Source organism: Mesitornis unicolor, unplaced genomic scaffold, assembly GCF_000695765.1.
Source record: "Mesitornis unicolor isolate BGI_N332 unplaced genomic scaffold, ASM69576v1 scaffold9847, whole genome shotgun sequence".
NCBI lineage: Eukaryota > Metazoa > Chordata > Aves > Mesitornithiformes > Mesitornithidae > Mesitornis > Mesitornis unicolor.
In genome coordinates this window covers 955-11,538 of record NW_010198371.1, presented here as the reverse complement: position 1 = coordinate 11,538, position 10,584 = coordinate 955, and the positions used below count along the sequence as shown (strand labels likewise).

General features: G+C 51.4%; 1 protein-coding gene across 1 annotated transcript in view; it reads left to right on the top strand.

Annotated features, from left to right (window-relative positions):
* LOC104544291 (UAP56-interacting factor-like) overlaps positions 1-2,291 on the top strand; it is a 5,551-nt gene extending 3,260 nt beyond the window's left edge. The window contains exons 3-7 of the mRNA XM_010189119.1: positions 1-72; positions 499-542; positions 630-704; positions 1,334-1,445; positions 2,196-2,291. The exon at positions 1-72 is cut by the window's left edge and continues 9 nt beyond it. Of these exons, the coding sequence (XP_010187421.1) occupies positions 1-72; positions 499-542; positions 630-704; positions 1,334-1,445; positions 2,196-2,291 (399 nt within the window). The remainder of the gene's footprint in view (positions 73-498; positions 543-629; positions 705-1,333; positions 1,446-2,195) is intronic.
* Positions 2,292-10,584: the final 8,293 nt, after the last annotated feature.

The window sequence follows — 10,584 nt, the reverse complement described above, 5'->3', positions numbered from 1 at the left end:
CTGAACAGGGGACCAGCCTTCCAGCAGAAACGGATGCAACAGCGGTTCTCCAAAGCCAACTTTCGGAGAGGGGTCAGTGTCGAGACATTTTTTCTGCACCCTGCTGATGGTGACCAGCCTTCAGTTTTACCTGCCTTTGTCCAGTTGCATCTTTGCTTCCAAAAATAACTGGGAGAGATGGATGACTTTAACATTCAATATATTCCTAGGAAAGTATTTGCAGTTTTTTAATGCAGCTTAATATTTTGGCAGTCGGAAAAGAAAACCTGTGCAGGTGGTAGAAATAAACTTTGCAGCTTATACAGCAGCACAAGCAGGGCAAAGTAAAGCCACTCCATACAGGTTGCTGGGCCAGCAGGCATAAACCCCAAATTAGCAAATTTCTTGACAACAGGCAAGGAAAGAGCTATTCAGGTACACTGAATGAAATACTGGAAAAGGAATAATTGTTTCTGAGAGCTAATTCTTTCAGTTATTTTCTTAAAATATATTTCACAGCAGATGGATGCTAATGGCGAAGGGAAATCACCAAGGATGAGAAGGTAATTGGTGAACAAAGGCACGCTGCAAGCACGACGGTGCTCTTTCATGCGTGAATCAAAGCTGGATACATCTCCCTGTCTCGGCAGGTGGCAAGTGAAACCCAGCCCTGGAGCAGTCCTGACGGTTTCTGTGGCTAATCCCCAGGCGGGCCAGACGGGCGCGTAAGTAAATGAGTTGATTTGTTAGGATGGGAGCCCTACAGAAGCCATTGCAAATCCCTTTAGCATTATTGCAGCTTCGCTTCTTCTGTAACGAGCGCGCAATGAATGGTTCAGACCCCAAATGCCTAGCAAAGGGTATCTTGTTCGCTTCCCAGCTTAGCTGAGACGGTAATTACCGTGCGGCTCGTTTGTTATTCAGAGTAAGAAGAAATGGCAGTGCCAGCGGCGTGTGGGAGGTGGCAGGCTGGTTGTGCTGGCTGTTGTGGGGGTCACGCCACGTGCCCTGAAGGGACAGAGCACGTTGGCTGTGCAGGGGGAGTGCAGAGGCTGGAAAGGGGCAGCTTCGTCGCTGGGCTGAGCCAGTGCAGCTGCCGGACCTGGAACCCAGCGAGGGGCAGAGGGAAGGGTGGGTGAGGGCACTCAGCATGTCCTGGATGCAGAGAGCACCCAGTCCCCAGTGCAGGAACCCTGCCTGGACGGCAGCTCTCCTAGCACCCTTCAGACTCACCCAGGCTGCCGTGGGACGCGTGGGGCACGTGGGTGTCTCCTTCACTCCTTGCTGGTTTGCAGACGATGGGAAGCAAGCTGCCTTAGCATCCTGCGTGACTGCAGATCTGTGCTTTCTCCAGGCCTGGCTCCAAGCGCCCGTTCCTGCGAAGCCAGAGGCCCCCTCCGCGGGTGGCCAAGCCCCAGCCCAAGGGGGTGCTGCTGAGATTCAACTTCCGTGCAATGGCCAACCAGGTAGAGGACTGCCGACGGGACGGGCAGCACCTTGCACCCTCCAGCAGCCTTAGCACTAAGCTGTTAACATCACGCTCAGGTTTTTGGGGCTGCCACTATATAGCATAACCCGGGAGGAAAGTCCCATAGCCATGTTGGCTGGGTTGCTCACAAAACTAAAGGCACCTGAGAAGACTGTTCAGCAACTACAGACTCGACCCAATTTTCCCTGCTCTGCTGGCCCCTCTGGCCCGTCCATGTGCTTGCTAGGAGTGGCGAGATGCCACTTGTGAGTGGTCCTGGCTGGGGGGGGACCTTTCACTGTTGGTGCTCCCCCCTCCTTGGAGACACGGAGCACTTCTGGGCTTTGCCCTCTCTTTGCTTTGGTGACCTTCTCGATGCCATGTTTTACACTGATGTGTGGTCCAAGAGCCCCGGGGAAGGTCAGAAATCCTGCTCCACCTTCTTCATTGCCGATGTTTCTTGTCTGGATGGTTTGGTTTTACTCGATGCCTTGTGCTCAGATGCCATCTGCTTGCTCCTCTTCTTGCCGAGGACCCCCAGTGTCTTGGGGCTGGGCGCTGCTTGGAGATTTTTCCAGCCGCACACAGTCTGTCGAGCTCTCTTGTCTCCATGTGCTGAGTGGTTTAATTGACTAACTGGCTGTGAAGCACCATCCTGACTGATAGGCTCTAATCAATATCCTGCTATGAGTTTGGCCGTGCTTTGCCATGAGACACGGGACTGACTCGCTCTCCCTTTCCCCTGCAGACCAGCCTGACGCTGGATGAGAGGTTCTCTGGGCTGAGGAATAGGAGGCGCTTTACAGCAGCCAGGAGCGCCAGCCGGACGGTCACCATGCCTTAGCACCTCTTGCTCCTCACAGGGCTGCCCGTAACAGTCCAGGCCCTGCAACGGGCAGCTCAATAAAACTCAGTAGATTGCCTCTGAGGTAGCTGATTTGGCAATGTGCTGTCTCCTTCCTTACAACGCAGAGTGAGCGAGTGACTGAGGGCAGGGATGAGGCAGGATGAGAGTTGGGGCCAGAGCCCAGGGCAGGTGGGACATGAGCAGGGTGGTGGAGGGGGTGAGCAGAACTGGATTTGCTGGAAGCGCTCTACTGTGGAGCCGCAGGGCTGACACCAACCCTGTCCCCCTGCCAGGACACCCCAGAAGCACAGGATGGTTTGGGTTGGAAGGGACCTTAAAGCTCACCCAGTCCAACCCCTGCCATGGGCAAAGACACCTCCTGCCACACCAGGCTGCTCAGAGCCCCATCCAACCCAGCCTTGAACACTTCCAGGGAGGGGGCATCCACAGCTTCTCTGGGCAACCTGTGCCAGTGCCTCGCCACCTTCACAGTGAAGAATTTCTTTCTAATGTCTAATCTAAATCTCCCCACTTCCACTCTAAACCATTTCCCCTTGTTCTATCACTCCATGCCTTCATAAATAGTCCTTCCCCAGCTTTCCTGTAGCCCCTTCAAGTACTGGAAGGTCGCTATAAAGTCTTCCTGGAACCTTCTCCAGGCTGAACAACCCCAACTCTCTCATCCTGTCCCCATAGCAGAGGTGCTTCAGCCCTCAGATCATCTTCGTGGCCTCCTCTAGATTCACTCCAACAGCTCCATGTACTTCTTATGCTGGGAGTGCCCAGCCACTGTGCTGCCCAGGGGGACTCCTGCAAGAGGGAGGGTGGTCCAGCCTCAAGCCGTACCCGTGGAGCCTTCCCTGTGTTGTCCCATGGGTGAGATGAGGTTCAGGATGCTGTGCCTGCCTGGGGGACAGAGCGGGGAGCAGAGCGTGTGCGGGGCTGGGACATGCCTCAACAGTGGCACCAGCAGGGAAGCTCCAGCCACCTGTGTTCCCCAGCACCCACCGAATTGCCCAAGGTTTGCAGTGTAAGACCCCCCGCCATCCTGAAAACACCTCACTCTGCCCCAATAGCCAAGCCCGAGCCCTTGCATTTCCCTTTGGTTTGGTGTGCTGTTCTGACTGCTGCTGCCAGCCCAGTTGTGGGGATAGGGTGAGCCGTGCCGAGCCATGCCGTGCCACCGGAGCACCTATCCTCGGCACAGAGCACGGACAGGCTGCCTCAGCCCAGGTCATGTTTTGCAGTGCTGCAGTAGTTCTGCATTAGGGATTTCATAGGAGCAGCTCCACCTGTGCCTAGAACACCAGCACCGTCAGAGGAGCAGCTGCAGGAGGGCGGCCAGGCGCTAGAGCAGGCTCATAAACATCGGCTGTGACATTAGCAAGATGGGTCTTGACATTTGGTAATGAAGCTTTCCACCAGCTGTGAGTCACTGACCTGTTCTCCACCCACTGCTGCAACCCAGCACCCAGTGTGCTGGACGCAGCCCATTACTGGGCTCTAAGCTATACTTATTAAAGTAAATATTTGATAGACTGCTTTACATTTTACACCAAGTGTCTTTAACAAATGACTGGACTCAGCATTGGTTTTATAGGAATGTGTGAAATGTTAGCTGCCGAAGCAGTGATGTACAAGTCCAACGCACTGAATAAAAAACTAACTTGTCAAATGTCACTTCCAGTTATTTCCTTTCCATCTACAGGCTTTTGGGGCAAGCTCAGCCTTTCGACATGGCACTGTGGGGCAAAAAATGTGTGGCCACACGGGATGCCACCTCGATGCTTTGGGGGAGGCCATGGTCCCCATCGGTGCCCACCCATGGGCAGGGGGGCACTGGCCTGGCTATGCTGGCTGTTTGCTGCTCACACAGCTGGCTCCAGAGCACAGCCAAAGCGGCGGGAGCTTTTCAGCAGGTATTCTGTAAAATCTTGGCTGTGATCTCTTTTGCCCTTAACATTATCAGCAAAATTATCAAGGCAGACCTGGCTCCAAGTATGTCCAAAGCAAAACTGCCTTCCAGGTTAACGAACTCGGAAGAAGACATCACCCCTTCATGCAAATAATCATGGAAGATGAGCAGGAAACACTGTCACAAAGGGCAATATCCCTGATTTCAGTTGCACCTTCACTATAAATACTGACAAAAGATGGTAGCCTTGTTAAGAAAACCTGATCACTTCTTCAACTGGGCTGCAAAGGATTGGAGCCGTTCAGTCCTGCAAGAACAGCTGTGTGTATATCATCCCCTCAGTGTGCAAAACATGTCCTGATGTTATTCTCAAATAGATGTTTTTCAGCAATCACAGAATCACACAGAATCACAGAATCGCTCGGTTGGAAAAGCCCTCTGAGATCATCACGTCCAACCGTTCCTGTCTACTCCCTAAACCATATCCCTAAGTACCTCGTCTACCCGCTCTTTAAACACATCCAGGGATGGTGACTCCACCACCTCCCTGGGCAGCCTGTTCCAGCTTCTGACGACCCTCTCAGTAAAGAACTTCCTCCTTCTCTCTAACCTGAACCTCCCTTGGCACAGCTTGGTGCCGTTTCCCCTTGTTCTATCCCCATCACCTGGGAGAAGAGACCAGCACCCACCTCTCTACCTTACATTTTTTTAAGTACTCCTTAAATTGAAATTGAGGGCCAAATGATAAAAACTATGCTTTTTTTTCTAGCTTGACTCCCCAACAGGGCTGGGTGACTGCATGCAGCAAGAGTTGAAACAGACTTTGCACAGAAGGGCGCTGAATTTATAAGTAGCAAAAAAAAGCACAACTATCATGCTAAAAAAATACTGGGAGAGGGCAGAGTCGGTTCACTCCAACAAGCATAAAACACCCCTTTCTGCCACAGTACTGAAACCACAGAGTAATTCTCTAAAGTCACCCCTGCTGTCGTGCACAGGAGGAGCTGCTGCGCAGAGCCCGGCTGCTCTCTGGGGAGGGGGTGTGTGTGACACAGCTGAGCATCCTTCTCCACCCATCCGCAGGGAGATGTGTTGGTGCATCTGGACACTGCCGATGGCTTCGGCGGTGTGCGGTGCCACACAGGCTGTACCCTACCCGGGAGGTGGCAGCAGCCGGCTGTTGGCTGGGATGGCTGCTTTCAGGCTGGGGCCACCGGGAAGGGGCAGCTGTGCAACTGGGAAAACATTTTTACTCAGTTTCAGGCCAACCAAAGCCATCTCCAGAATAACACCTCTGGTGGTGCTGGAGAGGTTTAAAAATGTCAGAGCAAATAAGCAGGGTCAGAAGAGACCCTACAGTGCATCCAGGGAGTGGTTTCAGCAGCCAGGCACCGCACTGAACACGCAGTACCCATGGGTTTTTTTTTCTTCAGCCACCTCTAGCATTGTGTTTAACAGCATTTGGTGGGGTTTTCTTCCACTATTCCTTTTTGCTGTTTGCTTTCTGTCCAGTTGTCTATGTCTCTGACAGCCGTATTACGAGTGAATATTCATTCCTTTACGTGCTGTGCAGTTTGTAGACCTGTGCTGTGTTCTCCCTCACAAACCGCCTTTCCAGGCAAAGCACCTCGCTGTACCCGGTCCATCCCTCAGTCACCATTGGACCTTTTCTATCTCTGCTACGTCTGCCTGAAGGGCTGCAGCAGACACAATATTTGAGATAGATATATAGGGAGGTTCTGCTTTGTTTTCTTTTCCTCTCTTAATAATTCCTAACATTCCAGTTGCTTTTTAATCCAGAGCAGCCACTTGGAGTAGGAAATAGTAAGGCACATTCATGTTGGTTTAATGAAGCAAGTTTCCAGGGAACAACTGCAAGAAGCCAGTCTCACAGCCCATGGATTGGTGGTAGAGAGGGCACTTGGAAAGGCTGACTGCCAGAGGACATGCCCGTGGGTCCGCTTCCCCATCTCAGCACCAGCGGTGATGTTCTGTATTTTCTTAGCTGTTCACAGGAAGTCTGGTTTGATGCTAAAAGCTGCCTTTAATGAGCTTAACAGATCGGTGGTAGAAGGCCAGCTTTCCCTATGAATTTCCCCATTTGTCAGTTCTTGATGAATTTCGTGCTGTATGACCAGGAGAAGATGTACGTCAGGCTGAGGCACGCTCATTGCCATGCCAGCACTGTGCAGGGTCCCAAAGCGGTGCTGCACGGCAGTAGGGGCCTCAAGAGGAAAAACACATGGTTTGGGGCAGACCTGGTGGTCGAATCCATCCAAAGCAGCAGCCCAGGCATCACGCACGGTGGGCTGGCAGTCTCTCCTGCATCGCATGGGGGTCCTTGTGCCGGTGTTTGTCAACTGGCTGCGAAATGGAGCCAGGCAGGGCAGGAGCTTGTTGCCTGTACTTGGACGTGCAGGGGGAAGCATCAGCGGATCCTGGTGTCAGCAGCAGGAGTTGTTAGTTTTTCAGGGTCCTTGGAGGGATTCAAACAGCCAGAAAGCACAGGCAAGATATTTAAACAGAAACCTGATATCCAAAAGCATCTTGGGCACTGTGGTTCCCTCAGGGGCTGTGATAAATGGAGCTACAAGCAGAGCATTTGCCAGGCAGCAACCTGGTAAAGAGTACACTGAGAAAAGACAGGCAAACCCCTTGAGTGAGCTGCGAGGGGTGCTCCAAACTGCACCCCAGCCAGCAAAACAGCATGGAGCGTTTGTTGTTTGTTGTTTCCTGAACAAACCAGTGTGCTACCCCAGCACAGCCCTAGGTGAGAAAGGGACGTAGGAAAGTCCTACAAACCAGAGAATTTCCTAGAGGAGCAAAAAAATTAACAGCATCCCCCCAGACAGCACCAGGCAATCCCAGCCCCTCTAGTTGAGGTGTTGTGATGGGCAGGATGCCCCATGGTCACGGCTGGCCCTGCTGCACACCAGCATTAGCTTTGTCAGGAGCCTGAGCCTTGTGCTAGGTACAGAAACTTAGCTCTGCTTCAGACCCTGGAAAAGGGATAGGCTCTTCCAGAGGTCAACTAACGGGCCTTTAACTTCCACTTGCAAGGGAGAGTTATTTTTCCCCATTGTAGGTTTAATTCACTGAAGTCTTAATCCCACTCTTCGTTTGGATCAACTCTAACTGCTTTTTTTAGGCAACATAACATAAAGTGCTAAAATGCAGAGGCAAGATGAACAAAGAAATCCGATTTGGGCTTTATCCACTCAAAATCAGAGGTTTAGAATTTAGTATTAAGCCACGTCCTAAAGCAGATCCTTGTTAGCTGTGTCAGGACTGCTGCCAGCTCTCATGGTTTTACTGAAAGTCCTGTGATTTCTAGTGGTGCATTTAAAGCCCTGGTTCCTGGAGGCAGGTCAGAAGATTAAAATCTCAGCTTGCCTGTACTAAAAAGTCAATTTGCAATGCTGTGGCTGTGTGGGGAAGACTATTGCCCAAGACTAACTTAAAAGCTTGGGTGTCAGATGCCAAAAACACAAGGAACCTCTGAATTATTTTTTTGGAAAGTCATGTTTCTAAGTTAACCTCATGATGTTCAGAGCTTGACTCATGACTCTGAAATGCTCAGGGCATGCTGCTGGGCCAGAATTAATCCACAGTCACGTCTCATTGCGAATGGGAACCTCTGTGCCACCGCCAGCATTTGGAGACCCTTAACCCTGCACCCCTCATTGAGGCAGCACTCTGTTGCACTGCAGCTTGTTGCAGAAGCACAACAACGTGCCAGAGAAACATGAGATTTGCTCTTTCCATGGGTCAAGACTGGAGAAGAGGATGTTTCTCTAGGCCACACCAGGCTGCAACTATTAACACTCCTCTTGGAGGGCTCCAGGAGGAAGAGGACACGACGCAGATGCCCTCAGGTGAGCAATGGCACCGGCACTCTCTGGCCACCCGTCCCCAGAGGCTGTGAGTGTCCCTGCCCCAGCTGTGGATCCAGGAGGTGTACCGGCGAGTGACGATGGAGTGTGGCCACTGGCAGGACCCCTCAGCAGAAGAGACCTTGGGGTGGGAAGTGAAGCCAAGTGCCAAGGAGGGAGGCTGCTTTGTGTTGTGAGTTTGTTTGCAGCTGGTAATGTCACCCCCAGCTGCTCCAGGTACGGAGCTTTGTGTCATTCTTGCTGGGAGTGTTCACAAACCTCGGGGAGCCTACGGTGTTACTAGCAGTGCCAGGAACAGGTGAAGCCCTGCACACATTTTGTCCTCCTCATGGCTGTCATTGGAGAAATAAGGAGCTGCCAGGGCCAAGGGGTTTGGCACTCCACAGGACCTGGGGCAAGCAGGCTCTCCCTCCACTTCTGCCATGGGCATCTGGCACTCACAGCTCTGCAGATGCTTCTTCGCTTCAGTTATCCAGCCTAAATGAGTTTGTGGCTGCCTCTGCCCGTTCTTGTCAGCCTTATCCTCTGCTGAACTGGCTTTCCCCTACCTGTCCCTCGTCCCCCGAGGAGCAGTCATGGGCAGAAGTCCCTTCCCAGCCTGCATTTTGCTGAGCACTTGCAGTTGCCTCTTTCTGCATGGATCTCCCAGCCCTATTAAGAGCCCTTCTCAAAGCTCACAAAGGAAAAATTCCCACCCTTAACATCCCATTCTCAAGTGTACTATAGCTGAATAAGTGGTCTTACCTATGAGATACGAGGAAGGCTACTGCTGTAGATGGACAGCCCTTCAATTTTTGAATTTTTCATAGCTTCACGCCAAAACCCACCCTGTGGATGCTCCGGCAGAGCACTGAGAGCTTCACTCACCGAATGGTGCTGCGTTGGGACCTCACATCTCTTTGGTGTTGCACCACAGAGTGCACCGCTGCTGGGGAGCACTGCCTTGCAACACTGCCAGTCAAGACAGCAATATTGAACACCAGCCACTTCTGCACCACACTGAGTGGGCCTTGCCAAGGAGGTATCTGCAGCAGCTCATGCATTTCACACCTCCTCTGGGCCTGCGTAAGGCACGCATCCTAAATTCAGATATTCCCCCTGCCCCAGACCCGGCACAATGATTCATCTGTGCATTTGCTTAAAGGATCTCACTGTCAACCAATCCAAGGTTTCCCTGTTGACCACAGTTAATTTTGGTATGCAGAAAATGCCTGGGTAAAGACAGGAATCTAACTGCAGTTTCAGTGTCTGCTAGATATTAACAACAGACTAAACATCTCTCGCTGGTCAAGTCCCAGTTTCCAGCACCAGAGTTCTGTAGTTATAACACTTTTGTGATATGGAAAATAACTGTGAAAAACCTCACCTGAGGAAGGACTGAGCTGAAACATCCTTAGAGGTCTGCGTCTTCTCTAATAACTATGAGTATGTGTAAGCCTGTGGGTTCCTTAGCCCTCATGGATTCAGGTTAGGGCAGGAAATATGGTGTGACATGCAGCGAGCCTTGGCTGTAGGATACATGTCATGGCTGAGGGTTTTCTCCCTGTAGGAAAGATTGAGGTCAAATATCTTCATTTGCATATTAGTGGTGATGGAAGTTGCTTGTGTGCAATGAAAAGAGAACACAGTCCAAACAGCTAGAGACTAGGAAAAAAATGATTTAATTTATTTATTTCTTTTTTGCATAGGGCTATAAATTGCCCATAACTCGCTCCTTTTTCTAGGAAACTGCGATTGTCTGCAAAATATTTAACTTGTTCCACCTCAACACAAGAATGGTGCATGGGAGGCAGATTGCTCAGTGATCACGGTTCCTGGAGAGAAAAAAAGCAAACATCCATTTAAGTATTCACCAGCTCTACACGAGGGGAAAAAACATACATTTGTTCCCCTTGCTAACAGTGATGACAAGGGAAAGGACCATCAGAAAGTGCCCCGCTTGGATCTCGGCATTAAACAGCTGAGAAGGGTTAGGGAAGATGGAGACACGGCAAGAGGAAGGAAATAGAGACAAAGCCCTGCGGGAGCTGCAGAGATCTCTTTTGCACCAGGAGGACCCACCAGCGGCTGGCACAAAGCTCACCTCTGGTGCATATCTGTGCTCCCTGGTCACCTCCTCCAAGGCCAGGAGACCTTGGCAGGGGGGAGGAAGCTGGTGAGACAGACACGCTTTGCACCCCCTACCACGACCATGAAATGCCAGAGGGTGCTTCTGAGTGTTAGCAAATGTCAAAGACAGCCCTGATCCCAGAGTCTGCTTGGGCACGGTGTCCTCAAGCACTGACCCAGCATATGGATGACCAGCACCCTGTGTGCTGCAGCTCATGGTTGCAATCTCTGCTGAGCAACCCCAGCGGGGAAAAAAAGAACGTTTTGGATATTTAAGTTTCTACAGCAATCTCAAAACACACTGATGGCCCCAGATGGGACTACGCCTGGTCTGATTCTGGAGTTGCCCTGGATAAAGCCACTGAGATGATGA